At 29.5% G+C, this 24,616-nt stretch overlaps 6 protein-coding genes across 8 annotated transcripts; 3 read left to right on the forward strand and 3 right to left on the reverse strand.

The window, feature by feature from the left end:
- Positions 1-1,114: 1,114 nt before the first annotated feature.
- Positions 1,115-3,612, reverse strand: LOC128389586 (methionine--tRNA ligase, mitochondrial-like). Its single transcript, XM_053349197.1, has 5 exons — positions 3,421-3,612; positions 3,208-3,326; positions 2,596-3,123; positions 2,214-2,535; positions 1,115-2,152 (listed from the first exon to the last, which is right to left on the reverse strand). Exons 1-5 carry the CDS (start codon positions 3,506-3,508, stop codon positions 1,602-1,604), a joined length of 1,608 nt encoding a protein of 535 aa, XP_053205172.1. The 5' UTR covers positions 3,509-3,612; the 3' UTR covers positions 1,115-1,601.
- Positions 3,613-3,699: 87 nt separating this feature from the next.
- On the forward strand, positions 3,700-4,999 carry LOC128389590 (thioredoxin-like protein 4A). Its single transcript, XM_053349203.1, has 2 exons — positions 3,700-3,991; positions 4,062-4,999. Exons 1-2 carry the CDS (start codon positions 3,839-3,841, stop codon positions 4,335-4,337), a joined length of 429 nt encoding a protein of 142 aa, XP_053205178.1. The 5' UTR covers positions 3,700-3,838; the 3' UTR covers positions 4,338-4,999.
- On the reverse strand, positions 4,851-6,641 carry LOC128389587 (voltage-dependent anion-selective channel protein 2-like). The gene is made up of 4 exons (XM_053349198.1): positions 6,455-6,641; positions 5,748-6,114; positions 5,530-5,646; positions 4,851-5,416 (listed from the first exon to the last, which is right to left on the reverse strand). The coding sequence occupies exons 1-4, from the start codon at positions 6,516-6,518 to the stop codon at positions 5,116-5,118; spliced, it is 849 nt and encodes a 282-aa protein (XP_053205173.1). The 5' UTR covers positions 6,519-6,641; the 3' UTR covers positions 4,851-5,115.
- A 316-nt stretch (positions 6,642-6,957) lies between these two features.
- On the forward strand, positions 6,958-8,872 carry LOC128389588 (voltage-dependent anion-selective channel protein 2-like). Its single transcript, XM_053349199.1, has 4 exons — positions 6,958-7,134; positions 7,513-7,879; positions 7,977-8,093; positions 8,182-8,872. Exons 1-4 carry the CDS (start codon positions 7,071-7,073, stop codon positions 8,480-8,482), a joined length of 849 nt encoding a protein of 282 aa, XP_053205174.1. The 5' UTR covers positions 6,958-7,070; the 3' UTR covers positions 8,483-8,872.
- On the reverse strand, positions 8,561-11,855 carry LOC128389589 (voltage-dependent anion-selective channel protein 2-like). Of its 3 annotated transcripts, none has more exons than XM_053349202.1 (8): positions 11,672-11,855; positions 11,085-11,418; positions 10,863-10,985; positions 10,230-10,765; positions 10,054-10,110; positions 9,673-9,970; positions 9,478-9,566; positions 8,561-9,384 (listed from the first exon to the last, which is right to left on the reverse strand). In XM_053349202.1, exons 1-4 carry the CDS (start codon positions 11,733-11,735, stop codon positions 10,519-10,521), a joined length of 768 nt encoding a protein of 255 aa, XP_053205177.1. In that variant the 5' UTR covers positions 11,736-11,855; the 3' UTR covers positions 8,561-9,384; positions 9,478-9,566; positions 9,673-9,970; positions 10,054-10,110; positions 10,230-10,518. The 3 variants fall into 3 exon arrangements, with proteins under 3 accessions (XP_053205177.1, XP_053205176.1, XP_053205175.1); XM_053349201.1 differs by having other exon boundaries at positions 9,478-9,606; XM_053349200.1 differs by lacking the exons at positions 10,230-10,765; positions 10,863-10,985; positions 11,085-11,418; positions 11,672-11,855 and having other exon boundaries at positions 9,478-9,606; positions 10,054-10,223.
- Positions 11,856-13,821: 1,966 nt separating this feature from the next.
- Positions 13,822-24,549, forward strand: LOC128389528 (probable WRKY transcription factor protein 1). The gene is made up of 3 exons (XM_053349131.1): positions 13,822-14,376; positions 20,863-21,045; positions 22,148-24,549. The coding sequence occupies exons 1-3, from the start codon at positions 14,296-14,298 to the stop codon at positions 24,374-24,376; spliced, it is 2,493 nt and encodes an 830-aa protein (XP_053205106.1). The 5' UTR covers positions 13,822-14,295; the 3' UTR covers positions 24,377-24,549.
- Positions 24,550-24,616: the final 67 nt, after the last annotated feature.

Consider the following 24,616-nt stretch of genomic DNA (forward strand, 5'->3'; position numbering starts at 1 on the left):
TCCCTAATCTTTTTAGAACTTTTTTCTTCCTCGAACTTGTTCGAATTTTAAATTCTTTCTTCTTCTTATTCCACTTCCTCTCTCTCTCTCTCTCTCTCCCTTGAAGCAATTTTTCACCCTCCACCTAATGGTTATCATGATAATATTTTTCCATATTCAGAATGGAACAACTTCTTTAACAATTCAAATTACAATATGATGATGATCGAAGTGAACCAAAATTTTGTTAGTTCGAAACTTTTTTTCTTCTTCTTCTCTTCGACAAATAATTTTCTTTTCTTTCACTTTGATGACAATGATGAAATTTAAACGATTATAATGATTATTATTTTCTGAGGGTGAGAACTTGGGGAGATGGAAATGACGAGAAGTTAAAGTTCTGAGGTGTTCAACAGGAAACCGGAAGTTTCTTCGGTTACGAGAAGAGAGGAAAAAAAAGTTCTAAGGTTATCATTATTATCTTTTAATTCAGTTTGCAATTTAATGTTGATAGAAAAACTTTTTTTCCATTATATCTAATGGCAGATTATTAAGTTTCTCCTTAATTTTTTGATTAAATTTTCAGGCCAACACTCATTATCTTTTTGATGAATCTCATTCATTTGAATTTTATTCCATCATCATCATCATGTTGCAAATCATTTCGAGTTCATTTAGAGTATTTAATCTGATTAGATGATGAAGAATCAACAATTCACCTTTTTTACTTTTACTTATTCCAAAGATTATTATTATATTGGAATAAGAATTTCAAAGTTTGAACATTTCTCGAATTTAAAGTTTACTCTTCGATCACATTATTACCTATTAGTTGTTCATTGTTGATTAATCAGCTTGGAATTGATTTGAAAATCAAATCAAAGGCAAATGATAATTCTGATGATATATTGATGATAATTTAGAGATGATTCAATTTCGCATGTACCTGTTTTCTTGCTTATTCAATTATTGTATTGGTGGAAACAACAAGAAATCAATTTCATTTGATTCAGTTGAATGAATAGTTTCCTGTGATATTTTTCTTGCTTCCTACATAACCAAGAATCATGATCTCCTTTTCCCCGTTTTTGTTGAATTCATTGAAATTCCAGGTAATAAAAAGTTCTGCAAGGAAATGGGGCTGATATATTGGTTTATATTTCTTATTGTTTCCATGATGTTATTGGTAAACAGGGGGAGAGAGAGAGAGAAAAAAATTCCTCATGAAATTCAAGATGTGTAAAGATGCCAATAGTTATTCACCCAGGTTGAAATAAGATGTTACTTGGATTTTGTTAATAATAATTTGATCCAATTGATTTAACAATTGATATTATTTTTTCTGCTTAGCCTGAGGGTTTATCATGTTATTGTTAGATCTCAGTGTACACAGTTTACGTTGATTTGTCACTAAAAATTCAATATGGATCAAGAGGCTTTCACATTTCTGGATTAAATTACATTCTAATCTGATTAATCCAATCTAATGATGGCATTTTGTTCTTGATAACAATTTAAAGTGAATATAAAATATTATCTATACATGAATTTTATAGTTTATCTAGTTATAGTCATTAATCTAATATTATCTACAGAATAATTGTTATTAATTGGTATTATTGCTATCTAATTCTGTTGAATAAAATTGATTCAAGTTCAGTATTTAGAGGTCGTTCTGGTGATGAATTTTCTGGGAGTAAACGTGGTGTTGCATAGGACCAAAATCTTTCTTCCGTTGGAATGGACAATTTATCCAACAATTTGGTTGACATTTGTGGTATCACTGGTTGCATTAATATTCCAACAACTCTGAGAGCTTCAAAAGCTAAGTAAATCACTGAATATAGTTGTTCATGTTTCTCTGGGTCTTTAGCAAGTTCCCAGGGTTTAGAGTCTTGGACCATTTTATTTGCCATACGAAGTGAACTCATGATTAGGTCAATTCCATCGTAAAAATGAGCCTCACTGAAACATGAATCCACTTTGGACGATAATTGGATTAGACTATCAATTAGATTATCTGCTTGAAGTTGAGATAAATGTTTGTGATCTGGAGTTTTCGGGTAGATTTGTTTAAGGTTAATCTTAGGGGCACAACATCGACTCAGGAGGTTACCAAAAGTATCAGCGAGATCCATGTTGAGAAAATAACACATCTGAGATTCACTGAAATCTATGATGAAAATTAAAGAGATTAGAAAAATGTTATTTAGAAATAACCATTAGTTACTTACTTCCATCATCATGTGGAACTGCTTGTCGAAGGAGAAAATATCTTATCCATTCTTGGGAATAGGTTTGAAGAAGGTTAAAGGGATCAACGATATTTTGTCGACTTTTTGACATTTTGACACCGTCAACAGTCCAGTGTGAGTGACAGATTATCCGTTTGGGTAATTCTAATTTAGCTGCTAATAAAAAGGCAGGCCAATAGATTCCATGAAATTTGATAATATCTTTACCAATAACGTGACAGTCTGGAGGCCAAAATTGTGACAGATTAGGATAACCGGCAACAGTTAAGTAATTGACAAGAGCATCAAGCCAAACGTAAATCTATGAAAAATGTATTCAGATGATTACAATTGATCAGGACAATAATAAGTAAATTCTTACCCGTTGTGATTCATCTGAAGGCACGGGTACTCCCCAAGAGAGTCTAGATATTGGCCTGGAAATTGAGATGTCGTTGAGTCCTTGTTTAATCAAATGAACTACTAATTGATGGAATATATTTGGTTTGATAGAAATTTTTTCCGTCTCGTAATAGTTTATCAATGGTTCAGAGAATTGGCTCAATTTGAACATGTAGTTTTCCTCTTCAAACCATTCGAGTACATGTCCAGATTCGGTAGAGATTTTAACCTTTATCCCGTCGATATCTTTTTCTTCAATCGAACTTGATGGTAAAAATGTTTCATCGGACACTGAATACCAACCAGAATATTTAGATTTATAAATATAACCATTGTTAACCAATTGATTCCAAAAGTGTTGCACAGCAATTAAGTGACTAGAATCTGTGGTTCGGATGAAATGAGTGTTTCCAATATTAAAGGTTGAACATAGATTGGCAAACCTTTTGGAAATGTTATCACAAAACTGTTGAGGCTCAAAACCTCGAGCTAAAGCAGCTCGTTGTATCTTAAGAAAAAAATAAGAATAAATTAGAATTAGAATTAATCAATCAGCTCAACAAATAATCCCTTAAACAATTAAACAACTAACCTTAAGACCATGTTCATCAGTTCCAGTTGTAAACATGGTCGGTTCAGCACCTTTTAACCTTGCGAGACGATGTAAGGCATCAGTAACAACCAACGTATGAACATGACCAATATGAGGATCTAATTAAAATCAAATAACCAAAAAAAAATTCACAAATGAAATCAATTTGAATTCAAATGAAAAACAATTAACTGGACAGAAAAAAATACTCACCAGCATTCACATAAAATATTGGAGTAGATATAAAGTAATTACTACTAACAGGATGAATCCTCGAATAAAGGTTACTAATTAATCTCATAATAACAATAAATCTAAAAAGAAAACAAGTTAATTACAATTAAATTAAATCTAAAAGAAAATAACAAAAGAAGAGAAATTTAAAAAGAGAACATGTTGAGAGTCACGTGATCGAACAGATGATTTCGAAAAAAAAATATTCTTTTTTTCATTTGTTGCTATTCCAGAAAATTCTGAGTAAGAATTTCTTATTACCTCATTTCGTTTGTGAATGTAAACGTTAATTGTCCATCGAATTAAAGTAATTAACCATTTTAAATTATTCTTTTTGATTGTTGTTTGTTGTTGAGATTTTGTTTCTATTGAATTGTAACTGATTTTCTTTGAAAAAATGTCTTTTATGTTACAGCATCTTCGCAATGGTTGGGAGGTTGACCAGGCGATTTTGTCAGAGGAAGATCGGGTTGTTATTATACGATTTGGACACGATTGGGATCCGACTTGTATGAAAATGGATGAGACACTTTATGGTGTTGCTGAAAAGGTAAGGGTGTTCTCTTTACAATCATTAATAGTGATCAAATAGTAATCTAATTTGGGCTTTTTATTTTCAGGTTAAAAATTTTGCTGTCATCTATTTGGTGGATATAAGTGAAGTTCCTGATTTCAACAAAATGTACGAGTTATATGATCCATGTACAGTTATGTTTTTCTTTCGAAATAAGCATATAATGATTGATCTGGGAACTGGTAACAATAATAAGATCAATTGGGCTCTGGAAAATAAGCAAGAATTGATCGATATAATTGAAACCGTTTACAGAGGAGCAAGAAAAGGTCGCGGTTTGGTTGTATCTCCGAAAGATTATTCAACTAAATATCGATATTGATCCAAAGTGTTCATGATTTTCTCCTTATTGTCAATATTTTCAAGCGACCATCACTAGTAACATGGTTACAAAATTTCAACAAAATTGATGTTAATTGCATGACCTTGGAATAATCAAGTAAATCATTTTCCATCTCATCATTAATTTGACATTAATGTTATTTGCTCACTGGAAAAATGATCACAAATTATTCTCGACTGGTGATTAGAGTCTTCACTCATTAATCTTACTACATTTCCATGAGAATTTGTTTATTGTGTTGATTTTATTGAATAAATCAAACTGTTCCACAGGAAATCAAGTAAATTCTGTGTTAATCTATTTCACAACATGAAAATGATTGAATTAACTTTCTTTCCGATTTAAAAGCAAATGATGCTGCGAATTAGATTTTTTCATGGATAACTCAAAAGTCTATTTTTAAATCGTCTATTGAAATGATATAATTATCCCAAGAACAATGAAACAGAAAGAACTACCACTCGCAATGAATAAACTAATTGTTAAAACGTGTCGATTTGGATACATTGTATTTTATTTGGTTAATGATTGCATCAAGTTAACCAACTCATACAATAATATGATTTGGTTTGTTTTATCTCTTACATTTTCTATAATTTTTGATTTTTCTGGGATTGATAACCTTTTTTCTTCTTCTTCTTCTTAAAAACATTAACTCTTTATATCGCAATGATAATTTCTTTCTCTTCATTGGCAGCATTGGAATCAGTCTTTAGCTTTCTTCATTTACTTCTGTTAACTGAATGATCCCAAATGATTAAGGAGCCAATTCCAATCCCATACCGAGTTTGTGTCCACCAGAACTGACATTTTTACCATCAATGGAAGCACAAAGTGTAAGCAAAATACCAGATCGAAGACGATGAACAAGTCCAAGTCCAATAGTTCCACTGTTATTAACTTTGGCCTTGACTGAAGTGTCATTGTCAAGCTTGTAGATACAACCAAGTCCAAATCGAGTGGCATTGCTGTCAGTTGACCAGGCAAGAGAAATACCAGTTTCCAATTTGTCATTAACACGTTGGTAAACAGTACTCGAAGCTTCCTTACCATCAGCCCTAATTTGTGAAGGTCATAAAAATGGAAATGCAAATTATTGTTAGTTCATTTTTCATTCATCACTCAAGACTAATTCATGAACAAAATGCTGCATTAGAAAGGAGAGACTTACAAATTGGTGGTCCAGTTGAATTCTGGTGTTTGATATCCAATGGCAATGTTATTTTTCTTGATCGCACTTTTAGATGGGTCAAAGGAAAGTTGAGCTCCACCTAACCATGATTGGAATCTATAAAAAGAAAACCAAATCCAAACAATGCATCAATATTACTAATTTTATAAGTTCATGTTTTTTTTTTCATTATTTCCAATGATAGAATAAGATCTTACTTAAAGACACCAGCTCCATGGAGTACAAATCCACTTTGTTCCATATCAACATCTCCATTCAAATGTAAAGCATCAGTTTTAAATGATGTTTTAAAGGTTCCATTCTTTTTACCAGAAAGTGGAACAAATGATCCGTTAAAGGCGAGCTTAAGGCCTTTAGCGAATTGATCATCAACAGAAAGCTCAGTGGATAAAACATTATCGGTTGTCCATTTTTCTTTCACTGTTAATCCATAATCAGAGAGATAATGTTTCGATTCCAAATTAGCAGCAATATTACCAGTTGCAGTGTTTGATGTTCCACTAACATTGAACTCAACTTTATTCTGTGTTTTAGTTTTAAAGTCAAGCTTTACAATACCCAAATCTATTGATAAAATAAAGAAAAAAAAATATACAATTAAAACCAATTTAAAATTAGCAGTTTGAAGAAAAAATCACCAACATTTACCAATAATGACACAAGAAAATCTCAAAAGCGTTCAGGTTGAAATATCATCCATATCACTCTCAATTATTCCAGATAATTCTGTAACAAGGGTGATTCTTTTCTTTTAATTTAAACGTTAAACTAATCAAATCTAATTTGATTAAATTTTGTCTAAGATATTTGAAGGTCAAATACATTTATAAAAGAAAAGAATCAATAATTGAAGAGTAAAATTGAATAAATACCTAACCCTAACTCTCTTGCTCTCTGTACTTACGGTAGTTTTTGTTGAACAAATCTTTGGCTTGTTTACCCAAATCAGCGAAACATGGAGTTGCCATTATAATGAATTAAGAATGAAATGAATTAAAGGTAAATACAATAAATATTTTAAACGGAAGAGAGAAACAGAAATATAAGAGTAATTAATAAGAATCACAAACAATTAACTTATCACCAAAAAAGAAAATTTTCTGATTATAAACCAGAGAGATAAAAGAATTCACTAGATGGCAATAGTAGTACAAGAATAGAAAAAAAATTCTGATTGAATATTCATTCACTTTAATTCTAGTTCACTTTTATCCTAAGTAATTATGAGTATTATTGATAATCTGACCAATTTTCTAATTAACTTTTATCTAATAATTGGGTTTACAATTTGAAAAGATGATTAATTGTGATTTAGAAAAGAAAATTTTTTTAAAAATCTCAATTCGCGCTTCGTTTTGTTCTTTTGTCGCCATCTGGTGGTTACCTTAGAATTTAAATTGTTCGGATTCAAGAAAAAATTCTGAACTTAACAACCGGTGTGTTTGTTTCAATCTCTTGACTTTTTTTTAATTTTTCTCCTTCATTTTTAATTTGTTAATTACTTTTTGACAATTAGCATAATGGCAACTCCATGTTTCGCTGATTTGGGCAAACAAGCTAAAGATTTGTTCAACAAAAATTACCGTAAGTAAATGATTAATTTATTCCTGTTAAAGGCTTTGGTTTTTTCTATCATTTTTACTTTACTACGATTTGACCTTCAAAAATTTTCTTCGAGACATTTGATAATAACTTGATAATTTTATCCATTTATTATGCAAATCTTTGCTAAATATTGTTGCTAATTGATAAATGATAGTATTTAGTGTCCCACAGGTTAAAAATTCGGTCATTTTAAGGCCACTTTGTACCACGTTGGTTGAATTGCTTTTATCAAATTTCAATTCGTTGGCCAAAGCTTAACCTTATTCAACTTGCTCACTAATACATTCTCAGTATTGATTAGAATTGTGGTTTTAATTGTATATTTTGTATATTTTTCTTTCTTTGTTTTATTAATAGATTTGGGTATTGTAAAGCTTGACTTTAAAACTAAAACACAGAATAAAGTTGAGTTCAATGTTAGTGGAACATCAAACACTGCAACTGGTAATATTGCTGCTAATTTGGAATCGAAACATTATCTCTCTGATTATGGATTAACAGTGAAAGAAAAATGGACAACCGATAATGTTTTATCCACTGAGCTTTCTGTTGATGATCAATTTGCTAAAGGCCTTAAGCTCGCCTTTAACGGATCATTTGTTCCACTTTCTGGTAAAAAGAATGGAACCTTTAAAACATCATTTAAAACCGATGCTTTACATTTGAATGGAGATGTTGATATGGAACAAAGTGGATTTGTACTCCATGGAGCTGGTGTCTTCAAGTAAGATCTTATTCTATCATCGGAAATAGTAAAAAACATGAACTTATAAAAATAGTAATATTGATGAATTGTTTGATTTGGTTTTCTTTTTTTATAGATTCCAATCATGGTTAGGTGGAGCTCAACTTTCCTTTGACCCATCTAAAAGTGCGATCAAGAAAAATAACATTGCCATTGGATATCAAACACCAGAATTCAACTGGACCACCAATTTGTAAGTCTCTCCTTTCTAATACAAGACTGTGTTTATTAAACATCAATTTGTCTCATGTAATAAACTCATGTTGCTCTTATTAAATTAGGGCTGATGTTAAGAAGGCTACAAGCACAGTTTACCAACGTGTTAATGATAAATTGGAAAGCGGTATTTCTCTTGCCTGGTCTTCAGAAAATAACGCCACTCGATTTGGACTTGGTTGTGTCTACAAGCTTGACAGCGAAACCACAGTTAGAGCTAAGGTTGACAATAGTGGCACTTTCGGTCTTGGATTAGTTCATGCTCTTCGACCTGGAATTGCTCTTACACTTTGTGCTTCCATTGATGGTAAAAACTTCAATTCTGGTGGACACAAACTCGGTATGGGATTGGAATTAAATGCTTAAACAGAATTAGAATTGTAAAACAAATCAGAAAGCAAAAAGAAAGTCGAGCCTAAAACTAATAATAATCTTAAGCCTAATTCCACTGCTGCCAATGGAGAAAAAGAAAAAAGTTCATCGCGATACTGAAATGAAAATTAGTTTTTCTAAAGAGAAAAGAAATTAATGGATCCCAGTTAATTATAAATAAACAAACCATAGAAAATGTAAGAGAAGAAGGAAAAAAGAAAAATTATATTATTGTATGTGAAACACACACACAATTCAATTATATAAATCAAACTAGTTATCAAAAAGATTATCTATTCAGTTAATTGTATTAGTCGTATTTAGATTTACTTGTTCTGATGTTTTTTCATATTTCATTAAAAGTTAAATTGATTAAACAATTAACACGCAAATGTCTTCGAAATTCAATCAGTCTAAATTGTTACAACTTCAATGTCAGTGATTAGTTTTTATTTTAAATGGTAATTGAATAAACTGAAACACTTACCAACAACAATTAGACTGGAAGATTTTTCTTTGTCTTCAAATCCAATTGAACAATTGAAACTCAATTAAAATATCAGCAAATGATTTAAAAATGTGATGAAAATTAATGTAACAATTTAAAGTGGAGAGAAAAATTGTCAACAATTTTCTAATTGGTGGTCATCTAATTAGGATGGAGTGGGCATTGTGAGAGTAAACAATAAATGAGGAGAGAGACGATAAGTGAGGCCAAGGACGATTTTCCGTTATCATTGACCTTCGCTCTGAACCAAGTTTTGTCGCTAAGTTTATATTTGCAGCCAACACCAAACGAGGGCGATTTACCCTTGGCCAAAATCAGGAAAACACCGGTTTCCAAATTGTCGCCCATCTTAAGATGACCAGTGCCAATCGCTTCTTTACCATCATTTCTGAATGCGAATAAAAAAAAATGTTTTAATTGTTGCGAATCCAAAAACGAAAACAAAATCCAACAAGAAGAGTAAAAAAAAATGTCAACAAACGTTTTCGCAAGCCAAGTGACCGATGGTGTTTTATACCCAATGGCGATATTGGTTTTCTTAATTTCCCCAGCAATCGGATCCATTGAGAACTGAGCACCATAGATCCAGGAATTAGTGATATATGAATTTCTGACCAGAAGCGGAAATCATTTCAGTTGCAATCGGAGATTTCAAGAGAGAGATTAATTCACTTACAATTGTATGACTCCTGCTCCATGGATAACTGAACCATCTTGACCAACATCTAGACTGGAATTAAAATGACCTGAGATTCCCTTGAGAAATGATAACGAATCTTTGACCGCGATTTCCGATGAGAAACCTTTATCGCCGATCCATTTGCCCTTCATTACCACTCGATGTCCGGCCAGATACCTTTTACCGACCACTTTTAAAGCGATGTCACCATTGTCCGTAAATGTTTGTCCTTTCACCTTAAGTCCAGCATTTTGAGATGTGGCCCGATCGTATATCAGGTCAACAAGACCAAGACCTGAAAATCAATGCAAACAGAAAGATACACATGATTAAAGTGAATTTGAACAATTGAACAATCAACTGAAACATCTTACTTACGATTGTATTCCTTGAATAGTTCACGAATCGGTCGGTCTAATTCAGTGAAACTTGGAACTGACATGATCAATGATGAAGGTAAAATTAAGAAAATTAAGATCAAAATGATCATGTAAAAGAATCAATTTATGATTACAATTAAAAGGAAACAATTAAATGTTAACATGGCTTGTTACCTTTCCATTACTTGTCATTTAAATGATTGCAATTAGATGAATACATTAGACATTGTTATCCAATCAAAATTAACTCTTAATTGTTTTCACTTTTTGAGCAATTTAATCATATTTTCTATAATACAATTGATATTAATATGATTTTGTATGTACTTTCGATTGTGATTAGAGGTGAATAAAAGTTAATTGATCATGGATATATGGTCACAATCAAGAATTCAGGCAATTAGATGGATCTTAATTTGATCGGATTAAAAGGTGACATCGATTTTGAAAGAAATGTCCAAATTTAAGGAGCCACGGAAAGTGAAAATGAGAAATCGGGTCCGTAGTTAAATGCAAATCCGAAGGCGCTTTGTCCAAGATCATTAACTTTAGCAATTAGACAAAATTTCTCATTGAGTTTGTATTTAACACCGAGTCCAACCAAAGGTGAATTGTTTTCCACCATGGTCACTGAAAGGCCACTTTTCAATTTATCCGTAAACTTGTAGGAAATTGAACTTGTAATTTCGGTATACCAAATGTGTGAATATCTGAAAAGTTATAAAAAGAAATCGAAATGTTATTGTTAAATTGTGTCTATAGAGAATATGGAAAGAATAACAATAAGAATAGATTGTTAATTCTTACGCTCTGGTAACCATATTAAGATTCGGGGAGAGATATGACAAGGTAAGAATGGTCTTCAATCTTGATCTGAATGAAAATTGACCACCTAAACACCATGATGATAATCGAGATGCATCAGTAAATCTGGAAAAATGATCAGATGAATAGCCAATTAATTGAGAGGATTTTGTAACATCAATTGGGAAGAGTAATTAATAGTTTTACAATGGATAATCAACTAACAATTGGAAGATTGTTGCACCATTGAATTTGGAACCATTGGTACCGAAACTAATGCAACTGTTCATGTGAATCATTGAATTACTTGTTGGTGCGAATGAATTTTTAGCTTTTACAGAGATAGAGGTCAATTTAAGGCCAATCCATGGTTCCATATCTTGACCAGACAATTTAACTGCTACAGTTGAGGGTTGACCAAATACATTGAATCTTCGGGAAGCGACAATATTGTTTATGATGACACCAGTTCGACCACACGTTGTTCCCAGTAAGTGGACACTGTCCATCCCGAGGAATCCAAGGCGTCTAACATTATAACCAACCTCAAACTTGAGGGCTAAAGGGGTTAACACATATAAACAAAGAGAAATATAAAAAAAAGCAAACAAACAATTAAAAGATTGAATGACAACCAATAAATTCCTTCAAAGAATTTGACTCTTAATCTCTGCTCTTATCGTAATTAAAGCCCGATGACTTAGAGGGAATCAATATTAACGTTGATTGTTGTCTAATCACCCGAAAGAAACAACAATTAACCATAATCACCAAAAGTAAACAACATGATGATGAACAAGCTTCACACTTACGGTTATGGTTTTTGTACAATCGTTTGGCCTTACGGTCCAAATCATGGAAACTGGTGATGACCATTTTAAAAATTATTGGAAAAAGAAATTACAATTTAATAAAATGCTAAACAAAAACACAATAAACAATTAAAACCATCAAAGATTAACAGTTAAGTTGGCGGACAAATTTTTCTAAATTAACGAAATCAAAAAGATTTTTATTCTAAAACCGCTAGATGGCAGCACAGATTCGAATTCTAATTTTAATTGTTAATCGTTAATCTTTTTTTCATTGTTGTTTAATTACTCACGTAATTTGAGTTAATTATTTATTGTCTTTTGTGTGTTTATTTTTCAAAGAAAACTTTCCAATCTATTTTGATCAAGTTTAATTGAAGGATTCTCGTTATTATCTTTGAGATGTTTGTCCTCATATTAAATTCAATTAGCAAAAGTTAATCCAAACTCTTAATTAATTTAATGGTTAATTTGAACAACATTTAAACATGTCCATGTTTACCTGAGAATGGTGAATTTACAGTTATTAAAAAATTCTTCAGGTTGATTAAATGATATTAAGAAAATGTTGAAGATTTAGCGATTATACAGAGATGGAAAAAGATAATTGTCAGATTTAGGTGACAATTAATTTCTATTTTAATAATGGAAAGTTGAATGAAAAAGAGACAAAATTTAATAACTGGAGATTAAAATAGCCTCAGGGTAAGAGCGAAAAATATATAAACATAAGGGAATTTAAAGACTAATCAACTTAATCATCAACATAATCAAACATCATAACCATTTCCAAGGGATACAATCTAATAGCAACAATCAAGATAATAACAAATTCATGAGTGAAATGATAAACAAGATGAAAGAGGAAGAAGATTAAGATTTAATATTGATGATGGAAGAAAAAAAAAGAAAGTATCAAGATGATGCGAAATTCCCATCATTCAACATTAGATGGATGAAATAATATCTTGGAAATGCATTTTCATGGAAGAGAAGAAAGAGAGAAAAGAAAGAGAAGATGAAGATGATGAGGAAAATAAAAACAAAAACATCAAAAGTAAAGGAACCAAATGAAAGGAAAAGGAAGATCAAGATTAAGGAGCGTTAATATTGAGATTCACACTCATGGATTAAGAGGAGTTAATAGTAAGTGTGTATATCTTTTCATTCACAATTTGATAGTAACTGTTGTTGTTACTGCTTCTGGAGATGATGAAGATAATGGAAGATGATCATTTACATAACAATAGTTACAATTAAAATAATAACATCACAACATGTTCACTTTGCCACTGAATCTTTATCACAATTAACATGATGAACTTTCATTTTCTCATGCAAATAGTGAGACCGAGAGAGACTGAGAGAGAGAGAGAGAGAGAGAGAGAGATCTTAACTTTTTTATCATCTTTTCTTATCCTTTGTGAATGTTGAATGTGAATAGAAACTGATGACGATGATGATGATGACACTTAATATCCGTTGTACACCCTTCCGGTTTATCTTCATTATCATTGTCACCTTAATTTATTCAAATCAAATTTAATAACAGCAAATCACCTGAACCTTAAAGAAAAATGAAAATAAGAAAATTAAAGAACCAGGAAAATAAAGTGAAATTTTTCAATAATTAACTTAATTTTAATCAATGTGATTCTAATTGGTTTTCCCTCTTAATTGTGATAATCAAATGAAACTAATTGTGCTGACCAATCAGAGGATTTACCTTGTTTATTAAGGAAACAATTAAGGTCAAGTTCAGTAGTAAACAAGACGAGGAAAAAAAGTATCAAAGGAAATGGAAATCAAATTTTTTTGGCAGAGAGAGAGAGAGATGATGATGATGATGATGATGAGGATGGAGATGATGTTAACCATGCATGGATAACGAATGTATTAGTCATTGATACGCAAAGTTAATCAACAACAACAAGAGACGTCAATAGAAACATCAACTTACTAAAGTCTTCAACCTTTTCTATCCTTCTGAAGGTGGAGTAGTTGTGGGTGGGTGAATGGGAGGTGGGGTGGGTGATGATGATGAGGAATAGTGGTAGATGATGATGATGATAAAGAAAGAGAAAAGAAAGAGAGAGAACTGAATTGAAACTGGTTTGGTCAGTATAATGAGAGAAACTCAATTTGATTTTTTTTTTATTCTTCTCAACTTTTCATTTACTCGTTACGTTTTTCTGTATCATGTTGATTAACGTTGAATTAACTGTTAACTGTAGTTAACAATTTAAATTGTTCAATCCGTTAGTTGAATGTCTTTCCAGTTAATTGTGAATGTATATTTTTGTTTCCAAATGATCAACAAGTCTCTCAAATAATAACAATCAACATGATTGTTGAAAAGTTTTTCAAGTTTATTATTTAGTAAATTAATCCAGTTGATTATTAATCATTTTCCCTTCCTTCATTTTTGTTAATTTTGTTTTGTTGTTTCATTGTGACAATTAACTATTGACAATCAGTTGCCTTTGTACAGTTTTATCATCAGTATGAATCAATTAATCGGGATTAAAATTGAATCAATTTGTGTGGATTAAGTTAATTAGTGTCTTTTTTTATTTGGTCAATTGGCAAATGTTTTAATTGTTTCATCTTAATTGTTGCTAATTATGGATAATAATCAAATGGATGATATTGTAATTTCGGGTTATCTTTATATCCCAAGTCAAAGTTTCCTCAAATTAAAACAGGTAAGTTGATCACAATTAACTTCTAATTACCTTTGGAATTGTTGACAATTAATCAATATTTGTATGAACAGTTAGTCAAGAATTGATTACAATTAACTAGATCAATTGTAATCAATTTTTTCCATCTTAATTGTTATCACTTATTGACTAATTAAAAAGAAAGTTTAAAAATCAATCCAAATATGGATTAGATTGATTAGTCCTACGCTAATTTAAATTTTGTTTGCAATTTTCAATCAACAATTAACTTAATCAACGTAAGAGCAACAAAAAAAACAAATTATTTAGCTCACTAATCAAATGGTCAAACCTTAATTTCCGTTGACAATTAATGATTTAAATGGTATTAACACAATAACAATAATAACAATTTAAAAAAACTTTTTTTTTCTCTTCGTAACAATTAAGAAAATATAAAACTGATAATCAAGTTAATCACCGGTTAATTATCATGATATGTTACCTTTCATCAATCAATCAATTGTAATCAATGATCAATATAATATTAAACCAATAGGTGGATGTATAAGAGGAAGAGGTAACCATTTATGATTAAGTTAATTGTTGATTAATGATATATATTTATAATCAAATTCTCATATGATTTGACCTAAATTGTTTGCTGGTTAAATTGTTAAACCCTAATTTAGGGTCAATTGTTGATGATTACAATCATCAAAGTATCCGATCAACAATCTAATCAATCAAAAAGTGAAAAACAAAATGATAGAAATAAATTTTTAATTATAATCAATAATGATGATAACTAATCAACAAAATTTTCTCGCACAATTTAACTTGATGATATTTGAAAATGATTAACTAAATTGTGCTGATTAACTGATAAATAACTTTGTGTGTGTGTGTGTGTTTTACAATTGAATTGATCATTTAAATATCTAATTGAAAATCAATCAATTGTGATTAATATTGGAAAACAATCAATATGATGTGTGATGATGATTATCTGTTGATTGAATCATTTTTTTTTGGCTTCTTAATTGTTGATTAAATGATTAGGATATTTTAATTGTTTTTCCTTTTGCTATTAAATCGATCAATAATATTAACTAATTTTATTGAATACAGGGACAAGGTTAATTGTTGTTGGTGAAATTAGAAATCACAATTAGACTTAACAATGTAACGATTACGATTACGATTGTAATTGTTAAATTGTTCATTTCGTTGAACCGATAAACATTTGACCTAAATCATGATTGTCCTTTAAGGCATTTATATCAAATTTAGTTTCTTCTTGTTAATTGTTAATTGAAAAATAGCCACCAACACACAGTAGTTTTTAATCACAGTTTTTAATTTAGTTTCCTAATTGTTACCGAGTGTTAAATTGATATGATCATGTTCATAAATTGTTACTCTTTCATCAATTTTCACACTAATCATGAAAATTAACTTCTAACAATTTAAATAATACTCTGTCTTGATTATGTATTTGTATGAGTTTTGGTGTTACACAAAATTACAATTGTCAATTTTGTAATAAATTATTAGTTAATTGTTGTATCAAATTAGTATATTATTATTATATATAAATATGTGTTCGTGTTGTTAATGGTAATCAAAACTTGATAACAATCAAAATAACTGTGATGATTTAAATGGTAACAATTTAAATTGTTGTTGTTGAAATAATCATTGGATTCAAGATGCTAAACAGTTACAACTATTGTTATTTGATTATCAGGAAGTATAATTTTTGATTGTTAATCAAAAATGAATTAAATTGTTGACATATCATGTTGAATATCAAAACATTTGCCAAGTTAATTATCAGTTGATAATCAATGTAAATTTGCTGGTTAATCAGTAATTACCGGCTAATCAATTAATATTATTGTAACTAATCAATTATGTCTTTAAATTGTCATTTAATTGTCTTTGACTAATTGTGATTCGGGTAAAATAAAATCATATAAAACAAAATCTAATGATTGTAACGGTAAATTGGAGGATTGGAGTTAATTGTTAATCATGAATTTTAATTTGATGATTAAATGTTTCTAGAAAAAGTAGTAATTAATTAATTCTCTCACAATTTGTGTAAAATTATAATCAAGATTTTAATTGTTGGTTTAATCATTTTGAAAGTAAAAACTAAATTAGGAAAGTTGTTAATGATTATACATGATAACTGTTGACACCACTGATTAACTGTTGATAATTAAATGTTAACCTGATTCACAATCAAGAGACAACTAAATTAAGATGAAGAAAAAAACAATTGAAATGATTTATATTTAAACACGATACAATTGACCATTAATTTAAATCGTTACAATTACAACTATTAATTTGAATTTTGTTTTTCTGTTGTTTTCCAACTCGCAATTAACTTTAAACACAATTTGATGAATTATCTTAATCGTCTTTGTCCTGTCTCTCAATACAAAGTTAATTGTTAATCATTACCATCATCATCAGTGCTACTTAGTTGGCTAATCATCACGTTTAATCACAAACCTAGATAATTATCATCAACAACAATTTAATCGTTCATCATGTCTAATTTATATTCATGTTAACAGTTGATGAAATTATTACAAATTCCGAAATGGTTTATTGTTACAATTTAAGTTGAATTAAAAATCATCATCATCATGATTAACCTTGATTTGGTTATCATTGGACAGATATTTCAATTGTTATTAAATTTGATTCAGTTCTTAATTGCTACCGAATTAACTTTTTTTTTATTATTATTCAGGATTCTCAATTTGAATTTTTCTTGATTGTAATATTATCTGATTCTGATTGTTACGGTCATTTTAATTAATTATTATTGTTGTTAAGTTTAATTACGTGATCTAATGGTTGTTATTGTCTTGATTGTTTGCTAATTGTTGTTTATCAGTAGTAACTAATTAAGTTTCTATAAGAATATTTTTTCTTAATTGTGATAATAGTTCATCAAGAGAGAGAGATTGATTTTCATGATCAATGCCAACAATCAAGAAAAATAAACTTATTGATAACAATTTAGTTAACGATAAACAACAATATAAAACGTGAGAAGATGATAAATCAACTGAATTAACAACAATTTAGCTTAATAACAATTTAGTTTTGTTAATATTAACCTTCAATTACTTTGTGTTTGATTTGATGAAACATTTTTGTTATTGATTAACTGAATAAGTGAAATTGATTGAAACAATTAACTTTTCTTGTTTATTAATATTATCATGATGAAAAGTGAAAATTTATTCAGTTAGTTAGTTAGTTAATTGTAAAATGAGTGATTGTTTAATTGTTATGAAAATCTCATAAGGAAGAAGTTGATTAAAATTAAATTTGTTTTTTTTACTAATCAACTGATGACTGGGTTAACTTGATTTACCTTTAGGGTGAAATGATTAAGGTTTTTGATTGAGAAAAATGAATCAACAATTAATCACTACGAAGATTAATTTTCGCTGTTTGTGATTTGCATTTTTCACCATTAATTGTAATTCAATTGAATAAAGAAACAAAATTAACACTATTTAGTTAAACCAATTAACACTAACAATTAACTTTCCTCATTAATTGTGTTACAAAACTGATTTATAATCAACGACGAACCCTAATTACATCAAAAACCATCACAATCAAATGGATAATTAAACCAATAACAATTGGAAACAATTGTTTAATTGTTGATTGTGATTACCTGTTAAATTGTTGTTTAATCAACCAAAGGTGTTGAAGGTGTTAAATTAACTTCAAACTAATCTTAATTTAATCTGATTTAGTTAATCATTTGTTGATTTTTATTCATCTAATTACTTTCCATGATTAAATTAGTCTGGCTATTTGTTTTACCCTTAATCACAATTAAAGGGCAATCAAATTAAATCAACTAAAAACCTTGATTCTGTTTCATAATTTTTAATGGTACATTTTATTATCCAGTTAATTACAATTAAAAAATTTCACATAATTAGGATACAATTTAAATTGTTATTAGTTTTACTCACAAACAGATTCATTGACACTCCTTGATTAACTAAATATGTTCATTAAACTTTTAATCAAACACTCAAACAATCAAGATTATTATATTAACTTAATTGTTATCCATCATTAATAAAGAAGCTAAATTTTTTCTTAATCACAATTAAATCACAAAAAGTTAAACGTTCATCTTGATTATGAATTGGGAAAAGTTTCTTTGATTGTTGATATGGAAAAGTTTTTCCTTTTTCTAATTTTAAATTGGAAATCCAATTGATTTGATTTCCAATTTGATTGTGATGATGATGATTTCTTTGAGTGCGATTTAAATTGTTACCATTATATTAATCAAATCAAAGTTAATTTACTTTCATTTTCTCTTAATCAAATAACTATTAAATCTTAATTCCTGGTTCTGATTAACTAATTATCTTAAGGGCACTTTTCTCACGGCCTCTTGTCAAACATTAACTAATCTTAATCACAATTAACTAAATAACTAATAATCAACATCATCATTATTTTAATCAACCTCTATCTCCAATTAAATCAAGAGTCATAATAATTAGTTAATTGTATTATTGTTAAACTACTAAAAACTATGCTAATTAGTTTAATTGTTTTGATTTTCATTAATGAAGTTGAACAAAAGTTACAATTCAATTAATCATTCAAACTACAATTACAATTACAATACAATTGATTGATTGACTGATTGACTGATTAACTATTCTTGACAATTAATTAACGATCCAGGAAATTTATTGATTTATAATCAGCTGACAAATCCGTGAGCAAAAAAGTGTCTCAAATTGATTGTTAATGATTAACTTTGATTAGTAAATTAACTGATTGTTGCTAATTGATTGAATGAAAAAACTGTTAAGTGTTCAATTGTCATTAATAGTTATTGAAATGGTTAATTGTTCATTTGAATCAAGATCGATCAATTCAATTCTGAATAATCATCAAGTCTAAATTGTAACCATTTAAATTGTTTGACAAATTTTGATTAATTGTTGTAATTAAGTGAACATTTTTCTCACATTATGACAACAACAATTAAAAGCAACACTGTCCGATGAATATGATTGATAATAATAAAGTAAACAAATTAATCATTTTTAATTGTGATCAGACTTAAAATCAAATCAATCTATGAGATTGATTGAAAGAGTGATTAAAATAATTAATCAGCTTAAACTCAATCAAATTTTCATCAATTCATTTTAATGAAAATCATGTTAATTGTTTTGAAAATTAATTCTTGAAACGTGATTAAAATTGATGATCACAATCAAAACTAACCAATAAATCAAAACTATATCATCACAATAATCAAACTGATTACCGTTGATTAACTGATTGAAATTTGTAACAGTGAACATAAATTTTGATCATAATAATACAATTAAAAAAGAATCAACAAATTAATTGTTATTATAATAAACTAATTTCCGTCTTTCTTTTCATTTTAATTGTGATAATTTAAATTATGGTGATAAGTTTTAAATTGTTCACGCTCTAATTAAATCCATAAGGCAGATTAAATTGTTGAAACTGAATTAAAAACATGTTGATGATAAAAAAATTGAGACTTGCTAATCAGTGTATCATCATCACCATCATAATCAACAACAATTAACAATAAACAAAATAATGAATCAAATTGTTAACAACATTATGGCAAAGTAATAACATTGAAAATTAATCAACAATTAGTATATCATTTTTGAAGGTAAAAAAAGAAACTATAAATTGTTATTATTATATTATATTAATTTTTTATTCATTCTCCAACAATTTAACAATAAATATAACAATTAAAAGATGAATTTTAATCATAAATTGTAATCATAGAGAATGATGATAAATGGATGCTGAGAAAAACGGATCAACCTTGTTTTTCACCCTTGAGCGTGATTCCGTTAATCTGATTGTTGATTCATTTCAGGAATTTAAACTCAATTCATGAATGATTTTGATGATTATGGTAATGATTAGTGATGATGATAATGATGAGGATGAGGATGATAACAGAGATACAATTTTTTTTTCTTCTCAAGTAATTGAGTTCAATTGTTGTCTTTAATCATCGTCATTATTTATTAACCAAATTCAAACACAAATCGTTAATCCAAAAGTGTTTAACTCAAATGGTTAATCTTTGTTATCCATCTCCAACTTATTATCATATTTATCATCATAATCTTGATTATCATCTTGTTTTAATCATTAATCATTAACCAAATGAATTACCATCTAAATCTTTCATCATGTTTCCGGTTCTCAATTTGAATTAACTTTCAAGTTGATTGAAGATAAACTTACAACTTTTCAAAAGTTTCGTGAAGAAAAAAAGTTTTAACAATCAAAATGACTAATTAACCAAATCAACCATATTAATTGTCAACAAACAATAATACAAGACAAAATTTCACGATAATCAAGTTAATTAATTGACTTTTTTTTCACATTTCTTCATTTCAAATTCTATGATACTAATTACGATTAATTGAATGGTCAAAGTCTTGGAGTAAAAAATACTTTGTCCTTTACAAACGGAGTTCGAGTGGTATTCAACGATTAGAACTGTTCGAGAATCAAGAATCGCATTTAAAGAAGCCGAATACACTAATTAAGATAATTGCTCTCAACGATTGTCACAAGGTTTCAATTACAACCCACAAACATCAATCTAATGTCTTTGAGGTGAGTAATCAAAAGGCAACAATTAGTTAATTTTGTTTCACTTTTCATCTTGATAATGAACAATTTTCTCATTTCTATTCACCTTTTGATAACTTAATCATTATCATCATCAAATCAATTTAATATCAATGGTTAATAACACTCATATACAAATATACACATTCAAATATTATTTAATGAAAACAGTTTTCCCAACAATCAACTCTATTGTGATTAAAAATCTTACAATGATTTAGGTCAAACAATCAAATGATTAATATCATTTCATTTTTTTTCTGATGCAAGAAAATTAATGTTTGCAAATAATTGAACTTTTTTCTTGCCACTTTCAGATTGGACATTTTTATTACAATCAGTTAATTACTTAATCCATTTGATTTTAATTTCGCATCACGTTCATCTAAATCATCTGAGCTTTGATTTAGTTGTCAAATTGTTTTTCAACTGGTCAGTTGGTCAGTTACCTTGTAGGTTTTGCTAGTGTTGTTATTAATCAACTGATAGTAATACTGATAGTTAATTGTGTGTGTGTTGATTAGGCTTGCAATTTATTTTAATTGTTACCAGATAACCTTGATTGTAATTGGATTGAATTTGTATTGAGTAATTTGTATTATTTTTTTTTGTGTGTTTGTTGTTAAGTTGATTACAAGATAATCAGTCACCACAATTAGCATAACAAATAACAATTCAATGTTCAATTGATTAGCTATCAACAATTAACTTGATTACTGTTATTAATTTTTTGAATCTAAAAAAAAGTTAATCCGTTTTTTTTTCAACAAAAAAAAATTACTATCAAACTTATCGTGCTGATTTTTAATCATGTTGATTATAATAGTAACAATCAATTGTTAATCAATGTTGAAATATAATTGGTGATGATATAATAGGATTAGGGATTGTTATTAAGGTAAAAGTTGATTGTGATTACATTTGATTTATGTGTTTCCTCAATTGAAAGATTGTAAATTTACACAAATCTTTTATTGGATTAATCCATTGATCTTGAAAATTGAAAATTCTGACCTTGATAGAGTAAATCAATTCAACTAATTTGATACTAATTATCTTGATTATCTTGATTATCTCGTGTATACAGATTAGGACTCGCGAGGCTGTTCATTTATTATCAACGGAAACTTATCAACAAATGCAATCATGGTTGGACTCGTTACGATCGGTGGCCTTTGCACCAGAAAATAACGTGTCCACTTCAACCGCTAGCGAACCCTTGACCTCAACAGTGACGACCGACTCAATAACAAAGTCACTTACTAGTAAATCAATTCCTGGAGCAATCAAATTAACTGTAAATGGTCCAAGTAAAGAGAGGACATTAACCAATGGTCAACAAGCACTTAACGATTTCATCTCATCATCTATCGTTATTTCATCAACTGACCATCAAGTTGGACATCAACCTCAACAAGAGGAAAACATGTTGTATTCATCAGTTGATTCACCTGATCTATTTAGTGTTAAATTAATTGAATCTGAATCAACTAATCGATGTAAATTGCTACCAATTGACTATTACCTTTTATTGACCTCAGTGTCCATCTCATTGGCTGAACAGTTATCCGATACTCGTCAGGGTAAAATATTATGGACTTGGCCTTATCGTCACATCCGTCGTTATGGTTGTACCAAGGAGGGTTTCACCCTTGAGGCGGGTAGAAAATGTTTAACCGGAGAGGGTTTATTTTCATTTGTTACCACCGATGGTTCAACAATATTCAAATGTGTCGCAAGTCATGTGACAAGTTTAAAGACAACATCTCCCAATGGTGTATTTCCAGTTCCTCGGACATCACCCAACATTATTCAGTCAAAATCTTGCTCAAATTCAACACCAACAGTTTCATCTTCATCTCCTGATAATATGACCATTGACAGTGGACCAAAAGTTATCACCACTGTCCCAATGTCACCTTCATCTAATAATTCAACGATCACAACAACGTCATCGACTGGACATACAAATGGATCCATAATTTGTACTGCAAGACCAGTAATCATTAACAATGAAGGATTAACTGGTCCAAATAAATTGCAACAATCAACAAATCATCCCAAGTATCAGTTTAATCAACGTTCATCATCACCTAAACCTCCCTCATTACCTAAAGTACCTCGTCCTAATCAACGAGAATCACCAATTTCCTCTAATAATAGTAAACAATTAGACAAACTGACCAACATGGTAACAGTGACCACAACATCATCACCATCAACAATTAGACAAACAGAATCTGGTTTAATAACAATTTCCAATAATAATATAAACATCAATGGTTATCCATCAGCAGTTAAACCACCTCGCCGAGGTCGAGAATCAAATGATCAACAATTAACACAAAACAATCATGAAGATAATTCAATTGAAACAATCGCAATTCCAGTAACAATTGTTGATCCACTTTACGAAGATCCAATATTTGTCTCTCGTGAAGAACTGTTTGGACTAAAGGTCGAAGATGATAATCATTATGAAATACCAGTGATTGTTAATAACAATCAACCCTCTAATCAGAACAATCAAGGTGCCATTAATGGAGATTCAAATAATCAAGTAACAATAAACTCGATCAATAAAACCAATGGATTAGGGGAAAACAATCGTAAACATAACATGAAACCACAACAACAACAACAACAATTAACAACATCGACATTGACCCTCGCCGATGGAGGGAAAACCTCACCATCGGAAATGACCTCAATCACCTTGACCAATGATAAATTACCTCGAATTCATCCTCATTCAATGTCGCGATTAACCTCAGTAATTAGATCGATGTTCACTGGTAATTTAGGTAATATTGTTAATCCACGTTCCAAACAATCAGTTAAACTGGAGAAATACAATTCGCAATCATCATCGAGTGAGGGAAGTTATTGTTCACTCTCAAGTGGCAGTGGCGGTGGTGGTGGACACTCACTGGGTGGGGTGGGCTCAATTTCCTTGGAAAAGATGAAACAAGATTTATCATCATGTTCTTCCGCTTCATCTGATTCCAATGAATCACCTTATTCAGAAATTTGTGATATTTCAATTGAAACTCCTTCTAATCATCATCATCAATCATCATCTGATGATAATGTTATCATGATGATGATGGTTGAACCAAGTAAATCATTTCAATCAGATGAAGGTAATTACGTTAATCTAATACCACAAGTTAACCATCATAATCAAGAGCCAACAACTAAATCAACCTCATCAACCACAACAATTGTTACAAATGTTAATCCTGATCATTATATTCAAAACGATGCTGAATATGCATTGATTATGAAACGATCTGTAAGCTGTGGTAAATTGTGATTAACTTTTCCTCCCTTAATTGTTAACTATTAATACAATGTAATTTCCCTCTAAACTCAACCATTTACTGTTAATTTACTCATTTAGTGTTTAAAAAACAACAACCCTAGTCTTTTTTAAACAACAATTAATCAAATTAAAAGATTTAATTTTTTTCATCTTCTAATCTCAATTAAATGTAATTTAAAATCAATCCAACAATTGGAAACTTTTTTGCCTCTGATTAGATTTTAAACCGAT

Source organism: Panonychus citri, unplaced genomic scaffold (assembly GCF_014898815.1).
Source record: "Panonychus citri isolate SS breed McGregor unplaced genomic scaffold, ASM1489881v1 Contig00108, whole genome shotgun sequence".
Classification (NCBI taxonomy): domain Eukaryota; kingdom Metazoa; phylum Arthropoda; class Arachnida; order Trombidiformes; family Tetranychidae; genus Panonychus; species Panonychus citri.